The sequence below is a fragment of the Argopecten irradians genome, chromosome 5 (assembly GCF_041381155.1).
Source record: "Argopecten irradians isolate NY chromosome 5, Ai_NY, whole genome shotgun sequence".
NCBI classification, from domain to species: domain Eukaryota; kingdom Metazoa; phylum Mollusca; class Bivalvia; order Pectinida; family Pectinidae; genus Argopecten; species Argopecten irradians.
Window position 1 is genome coordinate 12225801 of NC_091138.1, and position 21354 is coordinate 12247154.

The following is a 21354-nucleotide window of genomic DNA, read 5'->3' on the forward strand; positions in this document are numbered from 1 at the left end:
ATATTACTGACAATAGTGTTTTGTTTTCTCTGGGTACACTGACTTTTCTACACCACCTAAACCTACCCCATCCATAAACGACCCCAGGTTTTAGTATGATGTTTTACAAAATATACTCAAACCTGATTCTACCATATCAATGTAATACAATTCTACATATTGATTTAATATATGTAATATGTTTGTGAAGCTTCTTATACAAATATGATGACAATTTTTTTTGTACATAATATGTATTTGATGACCTTCGCCTAGAGGGAAAGTTATAAAAATTCTGTCTTAAAGAGATCAATATTATGGTAAGAGTGCCAACAACATAGCTGATTTAGTGTCAGCTAGCAGTACAGCGTACTTGAAGACAACAAATTATATATAAAACTCTGTCATGAATACAATCCATCCATTTGGTTTGGATAAGAATTCTGTCTAAACTTAAGGATTTTGTTCCCTAATATATAATGTTGACGTTTCAGGTTCTTTTTTATTTCACCAGAGGTGATGGTTAATTATATTCACATGCAATGATACTGTTTTGTTCTCCCATCACACTCGAGGTATTACTGGTAAATGGTTTCATTAGTGGCAAATTAGCAGGGATACAATAAACAGAAAAAAAAAAGTATTTTGAGTTCATGAAGTATAAAAAATGTATGTTATCGTATTGTAAAAGCAATTGGTGAAATTTTTTATTGTTGAATTTGAAGTGTAAATGTATATCTTATTTTCATTTGCTGGTATGCAGTGAACTCATGCTTGCCTTGTAAGAATTGCAGATTTAGTTTTCTTTCTAGATTTAGTTTAAGGTATCATGCAAAAGACATGGAAATATGTTATCATGCTATTTTAAACTTATAACTTCTCTCTACAGTCGTCCTTTGCCCAAGAACGTCGAGTCTCCATGGAAAAAGTGGAGAAGGCAAAACGTCGCCGTAGTAACGAACTATATGTAAGATGGAAGGAGATGAGACGACAAATAGAGAAATCAGCAGAAGAGGAATCTAAGGAGGTAGAAGACAACTGGCACTACAGAGGTAAAAGCCTAACTCGATTTGCGCTCTTCTACTTCTAGAATATACCTTCCATTCACTCCATTGTAGCTCTTCTACTTCTGGAAGCTCTTCCGTCTATAGCTATAGGCTGGAAGATCTTCTGAGAAGACTTCTCTTCCTAGAAGAGCACAAATCGAGTTGAGCTCTGGTCACAAGTTCATGTTAGGTGAACTGGTCAAAGTTCAAGGGGTCAATAATTGCTTGCAAATAATTGTACTAATGCAATGTCATTGGAGTATGCTTCTAAAGGAAGACGGTAGTTTGAAATTTAATAAGGCTATAGTTCATATCTGGCACTACAATCAAAGATCATAAGTTGATAGGTCATACACAAAATGATTCTAGCTGGCATTATTGTAATTTGAACTTTCAGTGTCTCATCTTTAAGACATACCTTTATAAAGAAGGTTAAGATCAAACATTCATAAATGTTGTGTTGTATATAGAGAAGCAAGCCAAGGAAGCTGAGAAGCAGATGCAGACATTAGCCAAACGAGCTCGTGAGGAACATTGTAACTCTCTCCGTCTTACCAGCAGTGTTATTAGTGCCGCGTCAGCATTTTCTGAGGGAGTTAAGCCTCCTCTTCCTCCTAAGTAAGTACTGTGTGAAGGTATTAAGCCTTTAGTACCTGGTAGAAATAATTGGGTGAATTAGAGAACCTAGAACTTTACCTTAATAACCATGAAGTTCACATTCCTGGTGATGTAGAAACATGTTTGGATTAGAGGACCTCCTTGGTGAAATATGTTTAGATGTTTTTACATGCTGGATTTGATAGAATGAAGTCTTTAATTCCTTTTCCCTCAATATATCAATGTATGCCATCCCTAGGTTAACTTCCTTACATGTGTAGATCTTTATGATTAGTTTGTTACATATATTCTCCTTAAGCAGTAAGGAAATTACTTATGAAATACAAATACTTTTAGATCTTGAGCACTTATATATAGTAATTTCATTGTCATAGAAAACTTAGATTTAGGTAAAATGATACTGGCGTAATTTCATAGCTGGGGCGCTGCATCAGAGGTCTGATATGGGATTGCTATGGTAAGCACATTGTCCACAGCTGGATTTCTCACCAACACCAAAGGTTCAATTGTTTGTAGTGTGCTCATGGTAATAGCTCATGGTATGTAGATATGCTATAGTGGTTTTAATTTTTCCTGAGAAATCCAAGATGGCCGCCATGACCCCTGAAGAGGTCAAATTAAAATTGTCCGATTTCATTAAAAATTGGTATACAAGGATTTTTGGGAAGATTGAATACCATAGTCATAGTTTTGTATAAGTCTGGATATTGACAATGGTCGCAGTGGCCCCTAAAATGCTCAATTAAAAACAAAATATGATTTCAATGAAAATTGTTATTAAGGAATGTTTGGAGTTGTTTACTGTAGCTAAAGACAACTTAGCAGGGATGGGTTTCTTTCTGATGGGTGTTAGTTTTCTAGTTGTAGCATCTGCTATTCCATCAGCAATCATTTTCATTGGAGTTTGCAGTCATCATATCTTCCTAAATCAATACTAAACTACCAGGTCACCATAGATTCATTCCTTTTTTTTGTCATACATGTTTTAATTGGACAAAACACCCTACTAACTTTTGAAACAATGATTTTGATTGGTCAGGCCCAAATATCTTACACAAAATGCCTTGGCTAGTCAGAATGGAATGTAAGTAGACTTTTCTTCTTTATGCCTGCTCGTTAGGTTAAAACATTTCAGTGGTCTGGGAAATGTCATGTGATGATTGTCAATATCTTGAGAATTATATTTAAGTACTAAAAATGTTTCACAGGTAGCTTGAGATTGACCTCACTGACCTGTCAGACGTACTTTCACTTTCTAAATTTAGCACATAACCTACATTACCTAGCATTACTTTGATTATTGACACTAACATCCCCCTAGAAATATTGTCATGTATTATTTATCACCAAATTTGTTCTTCAGTTGCACAGTACTATAATATAGAAGCCACAAATTAGCTGAATAGACTTGAGATTGAAATTTTACCAAGTATTTGATGCTTCTAATATGATTTCTAAAAGGTAAAAGTTTTTGAATTGTTAATAGTAATGGTCAAATCATGGTTTTACTATTGAAATTAAAAATGAAAGCTTATCTATAAATATTAATGTTTCTGTTAGGTTAATATAATATCGGGATATGACAATTGTGACACATGTTCATACACTATAATATTCTACTTTTATATTGTAGTTAGTTACTACATGAATCTGCCTATTACTAGGCTATAATCTATCTCATGCTAGTCCTTTTATATTCATTATGTAATCCAGAAAAAATACATTATATTGAGGCTGTGGCTTAATGTGTCTGTATTGGGCATGAACTGTCATTTGTTTTGCAATGTTCAGTTATGTGTTTCCATGGTCTCTCACTATTTCACTTATATATATGCATCATTTATCAAAGTTTATATCTCCCATCACAGTCTCATTAATCCTCCTCCTCATTAATCCTCCTCATTAATCCTCCCTTGTTCATTGTAAATAGCACACTTTACCATCCTTAATGTATTCACATCTGTCCATGAATTTGCTTCCCCCCATTTCCATACCCTGCCTAGCTATTAGAGCAGTAAGCTAAATGCAGCTAGACCTGATGCATGTAACCGTAGGGATGAACCAGTCTCCTTGGTGCTATAAAACATTTTCATTTCAAGTCATTCCATTGTGCAAATCTATGTCACTGTAATAGAAATAGCACCAGGAATAAATAGCTGATACAAATGTTCGGTTTTGGCCTTTATTGTGAAATTCTGATGCCATGTCTCCAGATGTGATAGTGATTCAGTCAATGAGGCTCTCTCCACACAGACCTATGTTTAGGGAGATGTGCTTGTTATGCATGCTACTTAATACTATATAACATGAAATGTTCACTGGTACTTTCTTGGTTTAATGCTTTCTATATTGCCCGAGGTTAGAAATGCTTGTGGTTGTCATATGGGACAGCATTTATAATAGAAACTAAATAACATTGTTATTTTTAGCCCACCATCATCAGATGGTGGGCTATTCGAATCGCTTTTTGTCCGTGGTCCGTCCTTCCTTCCGTCCGTCCGTCCGTCCGTCCGTTAACAATTCTTGTTATCGCTATTTCTCAGAAAGTACTGAAGGGATCTGTCTCACATTTCATATGTAGGTTCCCCTAGGGCCCTAGTTGTGCATATTGCATTTTGGGACCAATCGGTCAACAAGATGGCCGCCAGGCAGCCATCTTGGATTTTGATACTTAAAGTTTGTTATCGCTATTTCTCAGAAAGTACTGAAGGGATCTGTCTCAAATTTCATATGTAGGTTCCCCTAGGGCCTTAGTTGTGCATATTGCATTTTGGGACTAATCGATGAACAAGATGGCCGCCAGGCAGCCATCTTGGATTTTGATAGTTAAAGTTTGTTATCGCTATTTCTCAGAAAGTATTGAAGGGATCTGTCTCAAATTTCATATGTAGGTTCCCCTAGGACTAGTTGTGCATATTGCATTTTGCGACCGATCAGTCAACAAGATGACTGCCAGGCAGCCATCTTGGATTTTGATAGTTAAAGATTGTTATCGCTATATCTCACAAAGGACTGAAGGGATCTTTCTCAAATTTCATATGTAGGTTCCCCTAGGGCCTTAGTTGTGCATATTGCATTTTGGGACTAATCGATGAACAAGATGGCCGCCAGGCAGCCATCTTGGATTTTGATAGTTAAAGTTTGTTATCGCTATTTCTCAGAAAGTATTGAAGGGATCTGTCTCAAATTTCATATGTAGGTTCCCCTAGGGCCCTAGTTGTGCATATTGCATTTTGCGACCGATCAGTCAACAAGATGACTGCCAGGCAGCCATCTTGGATTTTGATAGTTAAAGATTGTTATCGCTATATCTCACAAAGTACTGAAGGGATCTTTCTAAAATTTCATATGTAGGTTCCCCTAGGGCTCTAGTTGTGCATAATGCGTTTTTGGATCAATCGGTCAACAAAATGGCCGCCAGGCTGCCATCTTGAATTTTGATAGTTAAAGATTGTTATTGCTATTTCTCAGAAAGTATTGAATGAATCTGTCTCAAATTTCATATATAGGTTCCCCTAGGGCCCTAGTTGTGCATATTTCGATGTATTTTGATAGTTGAAGTTTGTTACTGCTGTTTCTCAGAAAGTACTGAAGCGATCTGTCTCAAATTTTATATGTAGTATGTTTGCAAAAGTTTTAAAAGCCGAGAAAAGATCCCTCTTTCCATTGTCAGACATAGATCATTCATAGGTGGGCGCCAAGATCCCTCTGGGATCTCTTGTTGTATTAATGGTATCACACCAACCTTTAAAATGATGAAAAATTTCCACCAAATGAATATTTCATGGTATACAGTAATCATGTTTCATTGTTCAATAATTAATTTTTATTTGTTTTCATACTGAATCCGACTTTCTGATTGGCTGATACTTTTTCTTCATATACTATGAAGAAAAAATCTGAGAATGGTGCGAAAATCCGACGTTATGACGTCACAATAGAGACGTCGACGTTGGGTACCGCGGTATTGATTTGGAAAAAATAATCCTTTGGAAAATCAATGGTATCGTACGTTTAAACGTATTTTTTGTTATCAAGTAGTCTGAAAAACTAATTATAAGCATTGATGTAACTATTTTTTAAATTCATCGGGTTACGAAATAAATTTTGTTTGCAGACTTTGGTGAGAATCAGCTACGCGGATTCACAAAATTTGCAAACAAAATTTCTTTCATACCCCGATGAAGTTAAAAAATAATAACATCAATGTTTAAATGTTTTACTGACATATTTTACAAAGGACTGGATTCCACACATATGCATTATACTTAAAGATCTTCTGCTTCGATACGATAAAATATACACGTTTATTACCAAAATGGGTGTTACCTCAATACCTTCAGTTACATAGAGAAGTGCCTTACATTATATAGATTCCCTACTCTATTATGAGATGGAGAAGAGAGGGCATTAGTTAGTGATTAAGGACTGTTCTGGTAGAAACTGTTATAAGTTGATGTTATAAGGTCAAACCTGTCTCTGGATATGTGATTATGATTACCTAAGTTTATCACATGGTAGTATTAGCTTTAATGGAACAAATTTCAACTCTATCATATTTTTGATGTTAATGGTTAATCAACATCAGTTTAAAAGACCATGTTGCCATTCAGATATCATCTTATCATGTCGTACAATAATTCCACAGCCGACTTCTACTGAAATACATATTGTAGCTTGGTATTTTTATTAGCATATGACGTCAGTAAAACGATTTCTTCAGCAATGTCGGTGTATTTTGTAGAAGTGGTACCAAAGTATCAAGAAAGAAACGAAGTTTACGACCTAAAAACAAGGACGATGTGGTGAAGTGGTTCCTGGAGGAAGAGAAGCCACAAGGAGTCGGTATAGATCCTACAACTAAGGAGGTGGCTACCTGGTTCCATGGTGGGTATAAAAAAGCTATAGATAGATATCTAGATGATATGTGCATATTACAGAGTTACCCCTTGCAGGTAACTACCAATGGTGACAGTATTATTTTGTGATGTTGTTGTCTCTAAAAAGTATGATGTTATGCTCACAAATACATGATGTCACTATTACAATATGTACCTTTAAGGGCAGATAACTCTGCAAAATGCAAATACAAAATATGTGATCTAGGCTCAGCTTCATCAACATTTCTTCAATTTACAAAATTTCTTACCTGAAAATTATTTTGTTGGAAAGAATTATATAGAATTTCATTAAAGTATTTCTTCTTTTAACCATTTCTCTGAACTTCTGAAATTTTCCTATCGAGAAACAGAAAAGAAGTTTCTAGGTTGAGGTTGGGGGGAATGATAAAATTGTGTTCCCAAGTGTTCATTTTAGACAGATTTTAGGTCACCTTTTTGTCTTTCATTAATAAAAAAGGCAATTTTTATTGAAACCATAATATCAGTGCAAGAGTTCAGGTGAGATTTTATGTATTTTGTTCACAAGACGAATGTGGGATGGGACCGTAAAATTTACTGAAATTAACTAAATTGGCTTATAACCAGGATGTTGAATTTTACCTTATAATATTATTTGTCATCAGTTTAATTTAATTGTTTTTTAGTTGGAATAAATGCTAACTTTGTTTGAATTATCAATAATCTATGATATTTCAGATAATTTGCAATACATAACAACTTGATTTATTCTCACAGAATGGTTATTGTGGCCAGAATGAGGTCATTTTATTGGAAATATTTCCTGCTTGTTTTCAGGGGTGATATCTCGAGTAGATGCAGAACTGATGTTACAGTCTAAAACACTTGGAGCGTTTCTAGTGCGAGTCAGTGAGAGAGTTTGGGGCTATACGATATCGTACCGAGCAGAAGACCGATGTAAACATTTTCTTATAGACACTTCAGAGGCTGGCTACCAGTTCTTTGGTGCTAATCAAGTCCTACATGCATCCCTTCATGAACTTATAGAATTTCACAAAGTAAGATTTTCAAGGTTTAAAGTCCTCATCATTAATGTGACTATAGAATGTACCTATACTTTAACTTGATTGTACCATCTTGTGCTCTTATTACATTTAAAAAAAGAATGCTTCTACAGCCGGGTGTATTGAATTCATGTTTCCTTCCTGTCAACGAGAATAAGGAAATACTTGTTATTGTTCATGAAATAACTGTATTGACTACTCTGGACTAGAACGTTGACATGAACAGCTGTTAATATATTCAATTGTGTCAGATTCACTTCATATCAACATGTTCGAAGTGTTGTTAATTCTTCTTCATATGTTAAAGAAAAGACATTGTCTTTAATTAACGAAAAGTGGGTCAACATCCTTTTCAAAGCATATTCTGCATTTACTATTTCTATTTTCCACATACTTTTCACAGAATAACCCAATAACTGTGATGGGAGGAGAAAAACTACGACATCCTGTTGGCCAGTCGAAGGACCCACCAGACTACCATGGTCTGCTTCAACCTAAAATTCTGGAGAGTACGTCATTATGATTATCTAAAGCTGTTGCAAGGCCACACATCAGCTGTCTTACTACAGCTGTACAGGGCCTTTCAAAGTTGTACCAATGGTTATATTCATTGTATTTGTGCAGGTTTAAAGGACCACTTTGGAAAGTCTATATATGTAATGGCTGTCAAAACAGGTTATGATATTGAGGATTGTGTCAAATGTCTTTTTATTTCTTTTTACAGAAAGCTTGACTACTGAGTAATGTTAAAGCCTTGTGTTTATCCCACGTTTTTAGGGGGATATTTATTTGTATTTACATGTATTTTATCATGTGCGTTAAAGGTCATGACTGAATCAAATTCGGTAAGTAAGCTACCATAGAGCAAAGTGATTTCTGTTTTTGTCATTTGTTTTAATTTTCTTTTCATCTCAAACTCTTCTGATAGAATGCTTTTGTTTTACTTTAATTCCTGAAAGGTTGAAATGATTATCAAAATAAAACATCCCACCTGTGTTTTGTATACATACAGAACTTTTACTAAAACATGTGTGACTTTTTGTCAAACGTTTTACATTGCTTTGGTTGCAAGATATACTTATAATGCAATAAATATTTAGTGTTAACAAAAATTGATATTACTTCCAGGGATGCATATGTTTAATTTGTGATTCAAAGTTGCATTAGAAATCATGCAGGTCAATTTCTTCGTGTATCATTTCATATCATATTAATGATCAGCAAAGTCTAAAGTAGAGGTTGTGTTGTTAGACATGATAACATCATTAGATCATATTTTCTCTGATGAATAGATATCATAAAACAATTAACAAAGCTTAGCATTGAGATGATGGTATATTGTATAACATGAAATGTCCGCTGTGTAAAACTTTTGTTGTATTCGTTGTTTCTCTGAAACCATGAATATAAACATAACAAACTTTGATAAATACATCACTGCAATCATTAGCAGACATGCTAACCACGAATTCCCACCCACAAAAAAGTTTGAAAACTCTAAACCATGAAAAAAGTGCCCACAAACATTTCATGATATACAGTATGTGGTGTCTTATAATGTATGACTAAAATTTTCCTGTAGAGATTTAACAGCAAACTGGCCAAGATGTATAAAGATTTTCTGTAAAACATTAACACATAAAAGTCACCATATTTGCTGGTTTTTTATGCTTTTGGAGTTTTACTGAGCATTGTATGATGTTCCTCTTGAGTTGTGTTGGTTGCCTTGTATTAGGACACAAAATTTACACTTTTGTTTTAAATTGATGTATAATTTTATGTTAACATTTACAAAACATACTGTTTAAACAGTGTTTGATAATAATCGCTTTTGTTCATTTTGAAGAATTTTATAGATTTTGTTGTTACCAGAATCAAACAACATATACATCTTTCTTTAAACGGAATTTTGAAGAATATGAATCAAAAAGCAGCTGTTAACTGTGGTATTTTATCATTATCTTGAAGCACTTATTGATCAAAGTTATAAATTATGAAATAAGTTATATATTCTATATTCAATTTTATTTCAGTAATGTTTCAGGACAAACCTTAATCGCTGGAAGTAACTGTCCTAGAAATTGAAATCTGAAGATTATGAAGTTATAGGTCTGAAAAGAAAGTTTTAAATTTCTTTGATTTTTCATATCAGTATGTATGTCTGATTGAGTTTTCTAGATTCAGACCACAGACATGCTCTAAAGCTATTTGTGTTGTGTTCTATCTTGTGGTTGTGACATCACTTCATTTTCATTTTCTTTCTCATAATTTTAATATTTGTATGTTTAGATCTGGATGATGGACTTTAAATTTTGGTTTTGAAAGAAATAAAAATTGTGACAATATTATGACGATTTCCTAAAACATGACCCTATGCTTACACTGGTATACTGGTATATATATATGTGGAATCAACAGTAAATCTAACTTAAAATACAGGATTATCTTACCAAACCTTTACATTTCTTATCAGAATTACAGTGAATACATCCATTGATATTTGTCTTTGGTAGGGAATTCTGCAATGAAGAAAAAATCTTTTTGGAGTTTCATATTAATATAGATATATATCAATAACAGAGGTTTTCAGTTATTCCACAGATGCAAAGAAGTAGTAGACTATAGGTGATATAGAAAACGTGATCAATCTTATGACTACTGGTATAAATGTTTGACACCTAGTAATTTGTTTGATATCCATAATTGTGAAATACTCAGTTACAAGTCATGGGTTGACAGGGTAAATAGCTAGGTTTTAGATTGTGACCTTGGTTGACATTGTAAATAGAGTAATTAAATGTTTTATGAACACATCAGTGCCATAACTCAGTAAGATTAAAATTAACAGAGTAAGATTCTGTACAGATGTGTAGTATCTAACAAAACATCTCAGTATTTAATATACTACAAAGTTGTGTATCGGGTAATAACTTACCTTTCAACTGAGAAGCATAATATCGTGAAAAATGTCTTTGTTAATACTTCAAAAAGTTAAAATTGGGCAATGATGGCCAAGTGACTACAACTTAACTCTTTAACCTCTTCATCATGGGTTCATGAGACTGTTGCCAGGTATATATGTATCGGTCATAAAACAGTATAGAGTTATCTCCACTCATATCAACCTGGTTTAATTTTCCTAAATCAAATGTTCTTGATGTAACCAGGCTGTAGAACAAGAACAGAACATTAAACAAAAAACATATTCTTTTTTAGGGTTATTTTGCAATATAATACCGCATATTAATTGATTATCTATTTATTATTTTTACTATACATACAATGATGGGGATTTTAAAAAGAATTATCCAATGTAGGGTTGGTGCCAAAAGTTCTCTCAAAATAAGGCTGTGATAGGTTTTTTGATCACCAATACTAAGTCATTTTAAAGGCAAATAAAGATACAACATTAACTTAAAAATAAAAAAACAAACATGATATCATCAAAAGTGGTTTGAAATAGAAAGTTGGTTGTCCCTGTACGATCTTTGTTTTTAACGCTATTTTAGTTGTTTTTATTTGAGGAAATATTAGATATTTTCTGAATTGTTCCATTTATTGATATGTTTGTAGCGATATATTTTAACATATTTCCTACTTTAATTTCTGTTTTCATACTATTGACAAGTCTGCAATAACCGAGATATGCTAAATATTGTTGAACTATATTATGCTTTTATTCCTGTTGCTTATATTAAATTGGTTTTTTTTGTGTTTTTTTTTCCACAACAAATGACTTTTGGGATATTGTTACTTTTTTTATTTGATGTTTTTCTGATTTATTGATTACTATCACTTTGCATTAGTCATCTTAATTGTAAAAAATGTTTTAAAAATCTTTACACATTAAGTAGATTACACAATATAGTTTTAAAGTAAAAGTAGATTTGAATGAAGTATGTGAGGACATAACAATTACAGACAATCAGAAGACCAGCATTTTCAAATCCCTTTTGCATAGTTATAAACACCACTGAAATGTTTATTGTTATACAAAGCATGACAGGATGAGTGATTTTACATTACTGTATTGCTAATATCATATCAGAAAAAACCACCTTGAAAAACTTTTGTGTTTTAAAAATTCATTACCGGTATATTAGGTTTCATTCATAAGAATCCTGAACAGCTTAAGGGATTGTTATGACAAAATTTGGAGTTAGGAGTTTACATCAATATAGCAAGGAAGGAATTAGATGTTGCGACATTACCACAAGCCGTCCATAAGGTTGATAATTTGAAACCCATGTGGGGAAATCACTAGGTGTTGACCACAGGCGGGTGGTTTTTCTTTGGATACTCTGGCTTTCCAACCACCACCTAAACCTGGCATCCTTGCTTGCTGTTATAGGATGTAACCCAAGGGGCACAGAAAAAAAAGAGAGCCAATGGAAACCAGTTTACTGGTATATATTATAGGATTTTAGTCTTTCTGTACATGTAAAATTGGTGTATTTGATCTAGTCCATTCATGGGCTAGACAATGGATACTCTTCTCCTGAGTTCAGGGTTATACATGTAATTCTACTACCATAATAACAAAAGTGAATTTCTAGCTGAATGTTAGTATTCACAGTGGCAGGTCTAGTTTGTAAGAGGATGGTTTGTAACTTATGTGAGCTTTTGTATTGTTAATCAAATGTTTTATGCATGTATTTGTCCAGTGTAGCTATGTAGAATAATGTACATTTATAGTTATGATTGCTTATCGCTCGTACACTTACTACATATAATATTTTACAATACCCCTACGACACTATTTTAACCATATACTAAAGGATGTTGTACAATGATGTGTATCATTTCTATGTAAATGTACTATATGAACTATGTACCAATATCAAATATATATTTAACATGCAAATCTCTGATATTTTAGATTATATACCTGAAGTGTACATGAATCTTGAGATAAATAATTTGGTGATTTAAGACAATTATCTTCTGTTTTACTTTCTGTATGATATTAGCACTAACAAAACACACCAGGTTGATTTCTTAATACAAAAAGCACCGACTGAAGTCCAAATTCATTTTGTAACTTCCAAGGACTTACCCTGGTGAGTCTGTTATTGACTTTTTTTATTAACCTGAAGTGTTACTGATTTTATGATTTGGAATACAGTTACACATGGTTATAACGAACCTCGCCGAGGACCAACACATTACTTTGTTATGCACATATTGCAAACATTTTATAGGAATCTAATGTTATAACCATGAATGTGTTGTAAGCATGTTCATTATAAACATGTTTTGTTGTACAAAGATGTGATCGGAGGAGGAAACGCTATACAGCAGTGCTGTTAGTAAGATGGCTTGGAAAACAGCAGTAAGCTGGATAAATACATGTACATTGTACATTAAGAAAAACCAATACCTGAAGGACCTGAATGTTAGGAAGTGAATCACAAGACCGAAGCAAATTCACTAAAGGGCAGAGACAAATCATGTATCTTATGTGAACACCTCTACTGGAAGTAAAAAAAATTAACATGTATACATGGGAACCACTCAACCATGTTTAATACAAGATTAGCAAACATACCTAAAACTGAAATTTCATTGCATTTTGGGACTGAATGATTGCCAACAATCAGCCATCTTAGAATTTAAAAATTGAAGGTTGCAACAAAAGATATCTTTCTCATTTGCTATGCAAGTTTCACTTTATTTATGATAAGTAAAATTTGTGAAAGAGTGCAAGATTTTACATAAATTTGATTGATGCCTCTGCTACAGATCTAAAGATTACTTGAAACCTCTGACTTACTGGTTCTAACTTTATACTCCATCGATCAAGCTAATTAAGAGATCTCTCTAGCCAAAAGGCATATAGCGTAGTATAATATCGGAACCCAAGATGGTTGTCTGATGGCGATCTGATCGGACCCTAAATGCAATGTTGTAGTTATAACTAAGAGTCCAGCAGGAATTCGTATGTGAAGACAAAACAGACCAAAAATTCCTCCTGAAAATTGTGTTTATTGAGTTTTACAAGCACCCACCTGTGAATACAGTTTCAAGACAAAAATTTAACATAACAACGAAACAAAAAAATAAAATACCAACTAGTCAACTACGTTACTGAAGTGACATTGTTATTGGTATGTATTGTAGATTTCTGATATGGTATAAACATTGGCACAGCTATATAACAGTTTACAGATTTACTCACAAAATATACATGAGGACTTCAATATAATATCTTAAATCAAAGTCCCATTATTATTAACCAGTCTGTATTGATTATGATATGGTCAAATTATGCACTTCATTTTGGAATTTTTTTTAGCATTAATGAATTTGTAAAAAAAAAAGAAGATATTTGTCTTTTGCCAAACAAATAGAATTCCTTGTTTTTTTGCAAATTTATTTAACATGGAATTTGAAAAAAACAAATCATACATTTATCACATTTTACCACATTTATATACTACATTGCACACAGGTTCTTTCTTCACTGACTATAACACATTCAATACAACTCATTCAAAATAATGAACACACTTATAATACTCTACAAAAGAAAATATTTCTGCAACTTGATTACCAGTATACTTAACAAAATACAAAACATGCAGGACCAGAAAGATTTTCAGATTAGATTTTTGTGATATCACAAACTAGAGATTGAGTATCAAAATTGATATTAATTCAAGAGACCAATGGGCTTTAACAGTCCTCTGGGTTATGAAGTAGTCAATTAAATAAACACTATGCTATCTGTCAATAAGTGCATATTAAGGAACTTTTACAGGCTAAAATCTGATATCAGGTTCTAGGATTGAGGAAACAACCTTAGACTTAGAAAGTTTTGCTTAGCCAATAAAAAATGACAACTGTTTATGACGTGTCATCTGTTTAAGTCAAACTTTAGACTGTTTCATAATCTTGGGGCTTGGTCTCTTGGTTATTGTAAAGACATCATTCAGAGATGACAAAGGACTAGTAGAAGATTCCAGTCATCCTTCATCCCAACAGGCTGCTAACCTATCTTATTCCTTGTGGCTATTGAGAAGAGGAAAATATAAATTGTTTTCATCATACAACACTGTACAAAATAGGTAAACTGAGATATAATCTCAGGTAATGACCTCAAAATATTTGCAGATTGTCTGAAATCTATACCTTTTTTTCAGGGTGAATTAGCCTTCAAATGTGTGACATTCTGTATCAATCTGTTTTAGACATAGTCCTTCATTTATAACAATTAAACAGTTACTCTCATGGTTGTTTTTAGCTTTTGAGTCATGTCACTATGAAACAAATTAACATTTAAACAAAATTTAATGCTTAATATCCAGCTGATATTAATCTGTTGTTGGATATAATATACACAACTAGGAGACTGCAAACCATCTCAATATTTGGTTCATTTTTAGCAAATTGCTTGAAAATTGTCTGCTTTTCTATCACATCATTTTTTCACACAAATGACAATACTAGTAAATAAATATGGATGAATTAATATATTGCAGGAAAATGTTGGCAAAATATCTCACATATGCTAGATAGAAAAGATTCTCAAAGCACAATTTTAAAAATCTTCCCATCTGACATCTCTTAAATATAATATCATACTTTTAACAAACAAAATAAAACAAAGAAATAAAATTAATGCTAATAAATACTGGTTAAACACTATTTTACTTAAATTCTTTTTTTAGCCTAATTTATTTTTCATTCTGAAAGCTGATGAATTTTATTTACAATTATTGATGCTATTGATGATATTAACATGGTAAGCATATTTTACAAATGAGTTTACTTTAACAATTATTATACAAAGCACAATCTAAAAATGTTTAAAGGGTCAAATCTACCTTTAACTTCTGTGCAATTACATTGCAAAAACAGATATACATGTATATATATTGTATATTTGTAAAAAAAAAAAAAATCATTCATGAAAAAAATACAACAGAAAGCAATGTTATATATCTGTAAGTAATGTACTAAAATCATTCCCATAATAAATAAAATGAAGAGAATTTTTTTATTATCATCAATGGATAGCAACTATAGATCAAGCAATAAATAAATACCACACAGAATAATTTAGAACATCAAAGTTCATATTCAATTTTTTCGATAAATTTTAATCAAGCCATTCCTATACAGACTGAAATGTATGTTGTCTCAATGCCAGTTGGTTCATGAATCAATTTATTACCTGGTACATATTTCCTGAAATAATTTTACAATCATTAATGAAGTTCCTTGTCTTTTAGAAGTCACAATTCGTGATAAACATGTTTGTTTAAATCTGCCTTAATCTGGTTATTAAAATTTTCAAACCTAAAAATGATAAAACATACCTGGGTAGGGTTTGTTAATTTCTTTGAAACTGAAATTCCATCTAGAATGATTTTATAATGAATGACAGGACTAGAGCGGATGAAATACATACTTAATACATAACAGTAGTGAAGAAATATCATCAAATCAGCACTTGAAAGACTTCATACAAAATAAAAATAGGTAGGAAACAGAAGAAAATGGAGAAAAGTATTTAAAAGTTGTATTGATTTATGATAAAAAATTATTTCTTTTATAAAATTCTATTTTTTTTTATATATACTTCTTGCCTATTTTTTCTTTAATCTTCTTAGTTCCAATTTATTACAACTGCTCTTAGTTCAAATTCATTGTAGATATATCATCCATGCTGATTTGAAGATGTATATTAGTTTTGAAATCCCATACAATAACAGCTGGAAAAAACTGTTATTGGTTATCATTTAAAAAAAAACCAACTTGCACTGTAGTGTAGAATTATTACAGGCATCAATACATAGGTGATAAATGAAATGGTTTATATATCAAAGAATGGCTTTAAATTTGATGTAATAACTAGCCAACTGGTTAAAAGGAGGATGATTATGAATTACTTACCCTGATGATAATCGAGACTTACATTTACAGATTTAGGAGTTAATTTACATTCCTTAGCAGACTAGATTAAGCTACTCTCATTAGTTGAGTGACAGTTGGCCTATATTTATGTTTTCATCTAACAACAACTGTCTTCTAGCATTCAATTCTACAACTAAGTAGACTAGACCAAATAATACTGTATATTTAGTGGACCCCAGTGTGTCTAATGTCTTTCAAACTACACTTAGAGAAATCCATTCGGGCACTTAACCATTATATCAGGCTGTCATACAGATGTATGGAAATTTATAAACATGAACTAAAACAAAACAGAGGCAGAACCTAGGAGCATAATACATACATTCTAATTATCATTCAGATCAATTTCCACAAAGATTTATCACAATATTTTATACACGTTTCAAAAATGTTTCTATCTATTAGACAATAAATAAGAATGACTTCAACAATAGAATAATACAACAATCTTTGATTTCTTTGACAGCAATTGCATATTGAATCTCACAGGAGGATTAAGTGAAACGATATTTAGCGACATGTAACCAAGCTTTATACAGCTCTACACTTGTGTCGACCTTGGCAATGAGTTTCTTCTTCCTTAGAATACATAACTGGAATGTCGTAAAAATATAACCAAATTCCTAGAAGCACAAATCACTCCTTTTACCAATCATTCAGTGACTCTCATGATTTTCCCATGACCGGCGATTGTGAAGAAGTGATCAGAGTAGTAGTGAGTACTCATTCTCCTGTTCTTTCATTGTTTCCCTTGACCACATCCACCTCTGACTTATCCCAGTTCTACGTTCATGTTTAGATATTTCCATACATGGTTAATTGTCATACGGCTGGCAAGTTTCCGTCTCTGTCATCACTCTGTAAGTAATATTTAGTAAACATTTAAACTTTTTTTTATTATATTGCAAATAGGATAGCAAACTTCAGCTCATGCAAGCTATAATTTGATGAATGGCATCATAAAACTAAATTTCTGTCAAACTTTACCAATTATCAAATGTTCAGTTGACAGGATTTTCACAATTGGTTTACATTGCACCGTAAAATTGAAAGGATTTTCACAATTGGTTTACATTGCACCGTAAAATTGAAAGGATTTTCACAATTGGTTTACATTGCACCGTAAAATTGAAAGGATTTTATTTTGTAAATGTTGCTTTTGACAGATATTAAAACCACTGGTTATTGTGAATGCACAAGTAAAATAATATATAGTTGGCTATACCATTATTATTCTTTATCAACACAAACTAACACTACAAGCAGAACACCAAATTCATTAGCACATCATTCAAACAAGAACATGCTTCTATTGTTATAAAGTTATTGTTTTCTTTTTTCCATGTAATGTTTGATGATCTTAAAATCTTATTTTATCTTATCAGACTATGAAGGCAGTTAAGCAACAGAAGTATACACCACAAGTCAAAATATCTTTAAAAAAAAAGAAACTTTTTTAAACAATATGTTTCTGTCCGAGACATATAGCTTGATTATCTCCCTTTTTCAGTTTCACAACAGATTAGATACTGTAATGTCATTTATTTTCACTATAAGTAAAAGATAGTGTTATAAAACAAAAAGAAAGAAATTTATCAAACTGAGGGTTTGCCACCTTATGATTCATCTAGTACTTGTCATGTTTTATATTCATCTAGTACTTGTCATGTTTTATATTCATCTATTACTTGTCATGTTTTATATTCATCTAGTACTTGTCATGTTTTATATTCATCTAGTACTTGTCATGTTTTATATTCATCTAGTACTTGTCATGTTTTATATTCATCTAGTACTTGTCATGTTTTATATTCATCTATTACTTGTCATGTTTTATATTCATCTATTACTTGTCATGTTTTATATTCATCTAGTACTTGTCATGTTTTATATTCATCTAGTACTTGTCATGTTTTATATTCATCTATTACTTGTCATGTTTTATATTCATCTAGTACTTGTCATGTTTTATATTCATCTATTACTTGTCATGTTTTATATTCATCTAGTACTTGTCATGTTTTATATTCATCTAGTACTTGTCATGTTTTATATTCATCTAGTACTTGTCATGTTTTATATTCATCTATTACTTGTCATGTTTTATATTCATCTATAACTTGTCATGTTTTATACTTGTCATGTTTTATATTCATCTATTACTTGTCATGTTTTATATTCATCTAGTACTTGTCATGTTTTATATTCATCTAGTACTTGTCATGTTTTATATTCATCTAGTACTTGTCATGTTTTATATTCATCTATACTTTCTTGTCATGTTTTATATTCATCTATTACTTGTCATGTTTTATATTCATCTATTACTTGTCATGTTTTATATTCATCTAGTACTTGTCATGTTTTATATTCATCTATTACTTGTCATGTTTTATATTCATCTATTACTTGTCATGTTTTATATTCATCTATTACTTGTCATGTTTTATATTCATCTAGTACTTGTCATGTTTTATATTCATCTAGTACTTGTCATGTTTTATATTCATCTATTACTTGTCATGTTTTATATTCATCTATTACTTGTCATGTTTTATATTCATCTAGTACTTGTCATGTTTTATATTAAGTATTACCTAACTAGTAACACATGACAAAGTAACAAAAGTCACAACTTTACCATCAAACCATTTGTCAATCAAATCCAACACCGACAAATCAAATCCAATCAATTCCAACAGGCTTTCGCCTCACCACGGCAGAGAAGGCCAAAGAGAACTAAGGAAGGGATACAAACCAGAGAAACGTTATCATTGGTCATACCTGACCCGACGTGTTAGCGTTAAAGGGATCCAGGTTGGTGATGTGTGGTATCGTGGCTACTGTGGAACGTTGCTTCAGTTTCATCTTTGATGGATGAGCTGCGGAGAAAAAATCAAATTCTTTATTCTGAAGTCAAGGGAGTGTAAGATTTTGTTTTTTATTCTCAGCAGATTTTCTGTAGTTACAAAATTGCAACATAAAACTGTATAATTTCACACAGGGAAAAGTTTTGGATGTTATATTGAATCTCTAACAGTAATAAGCTCTACATGTTATCGTACTTGTCATTATTACAGGTTTTCAAGTTTCAAGAAATTAACTTAAACCATGAATATAGCAAAATTAATCCCTCACAAATATTAAAACATGACTACGTTGTAATTCAGTATATGATCTGAATAAAATGTGTACAATGACTTTTATAACATCACTAATGGAAAACAAATTCTGTTCTACATATATATATAATGCTATTCTATGATTTCCAGTACCTTCAGCACCTTTAAGTTCTGGTAAACTCAAACTTTCCTTCTCCTTCTTGTCAGGACTATGGGCCTTAACTCGAGTCAGAGACTTGTCATGAAGGAAACTCTTCTCCGACTGTAGAGGCTGGGGGCTGATTGTGTTGCTATGGTGATTGGTCAACAGTGTCTTCTTGGTAAAGTTGGTTGATGGTTTCTTTATCACTTTCTCACTCACCCTGCAAAGGATTTTTTTTATTTGTTTTACTATTTTGTAAATTCTAGCCATTAAATTATAATTTTCAGATTGACATCATAATCACCACTTGATTTAGATGACCTGAAATTCTAATAAAATGTCAAAATCAAATATTTACAGTAAATACAATGCTAATTATTATATATGAAGACTGAATCATGACTTTGCAAAGATAAATTTTTTTTAGAAAGATTTAAAAAAAATTTCATTTATAAAACCTTAACAAATAAAATATTAAATAATATATACTTAAATAATGAAAATGATATAACCAAATACATGTATACAAATCGAAACATAAAGAGACTGTTCCATTAGAACCTACAATATGAAGTACATATAATACTAATTGCAGTGTATAATATGTGTAGAAGCCAGATATTGTTCAAAGTGTGCTTCAAAGTCATTCAGCACAATCGTGTGCATGTGTGTATATTGAAGCCTGCTGAAATATTTTTGTGTGTATCAAACATACGTGAATCAAGAAATTGATCTAAGTCTCGTAATTTTAAATAGTTACACAAGTGATAAATTATGTTCAATCTCAGAATGTACTAGAAGGTAATTAAGTCTTCACCCTGTAAATGAATGTGAATTGCCTATTGTCCTATAGAAGAGAATGTGGCATTAGTTTCATCATCATAAAAAGGGTGATTGCATTAAATTTGAAATGTGATAGAAATGATTCCAACAATTCTAGGATTAATTGTGATTTATGCTTATAAACCACCAAAATTTCACAGTAAAAATACATGTATTATATACTTAGGACTCTAACAAACTTGTATTGATTTAAATGTTAAAACTCTTTTATAATATCATCTTTTTCAACATCTATACTTTAACACATTTAATGTGGTTGCTTGTAGCATGTATTTTCCATCCCCTAGCAGTAGGGAAAATATTGGTGGTCTAACTCAGAAACACAAGCTAGATGTGACAACTTACCAAGCTTGTGACAAATCCCTATCCCTGTGTAAAATGGAGGCTTTTAATTTGGTGATATCAGAGCATAATCAACTTTTATTAAAAAAAATAACCAACATATGTGCGGTAAAATATCTGTCAAATTTCAAGATTTACCAAAAAGAAGACAAACAGATCAACACTTTGTCAGGCTTTCTAGACAACTTTCCAAACTTTATATAAAGGAAAGAGTTGTCTCCCCTCTTACAAGGGTAAGTTTCAATGTATTGAACTCGAAAACAACATAGAACTTTGTAATAGCTGAAAATTAATGTCAAAATAAAAAAATCTTGTGAAACAATTAATTAAAGTACACATTTTTTAATGACATGGACAAAAATATATTAATCAAAATGGTAAACATGTTATGTAGTTAATCTGTAGGAATAATATGTATTC

At 31.9% G+C, this 21354-nt stretch overlaps 2 protein-coding genes across 22 annotated transcripts in view; one reads left to right on the plus strand and one right to left on the minus strand.

Annotated features, from left to right (window-relative positions):
• The window catches only part of LOC138322876 (SH2 domain-containing protein 4B-like), a 39260-nt gene extending 26741 nt beyond the window's left edge, over window positions 1–12519 (plus strand). For 4 of the 8 annotated variants that reach the window (XM_069267065.1, XM_069267073.1, XM_069267067.1 and 1 more), the window contains 6 exons: window positions 869–1031; window positions 1496–1643; window positions 2683–2727; window positions 6388–6530; window positions 7340–7560; window positions 7970–8439. In XM_069267065.1, coding sequence (XP_069123166.1) covers window positions 869–1031; window positions 1496–1643; window positions 2683–2727; window positions 6388–6530; window positions 7340–7560; window positions 7970–8089 — 840 coding nt within the window. In that variant the 3' untranslated portion in view covers window positions 8090–8439. Of the gene's footprint in view, window positions 1–868; window positions 1032–1495; window positions 1644–2682; window positions 2728–6387; window positions 6531–7339; window positions 7561–7969; window positions 8440–9599 lie in introns of those variants that run through there. The other 4 variants (XM_069267070.1, XM_069267071.1, XM_069267069.1 and 1 more) reach the window with 4 other exon arrangements.
• Window positions 12520–13531: 1012 nt separating this feature from the next.
• LOC138322874 (cyclin-dependent kinase-like 2) overlaps window positions 13532–21354 on the minus strand; it is a 42466-nt gene continuing 34643 nt past the window's right edge. For 8 of the 14 annotated variants that reach the window (XM_069267055.1, XM_069267054.1, XM_069267057.1 and 5 more), the window contains 4 exons: window positions 20938–20961; window positions 19761–19969; window positions 19270–19367; window positions 13532–17343 (listed from right to left, as the gene is read on the minus strand). In XM_069267055.1, the coding sequence (XP_069123156.1) occupies window positions 17308–17343; window positions 19270–19367; window positions 19761–19969; window positions 20938–20961 (367 nt within the window). In that variant the 3' untranslated portion in view covers window positions 13532–17307. Of the gene's footprint in view, window positions 17344–19243; window positions 19368–19760; window positions 19970–20937; window positions 20962–21354 lie in introns of all 14 variants that reach the window. The other 6 variants (XM_069267063.1, XM_069267062.1, XM_069267060.1 and 3 more) reach the window with 2 other exon arrangements.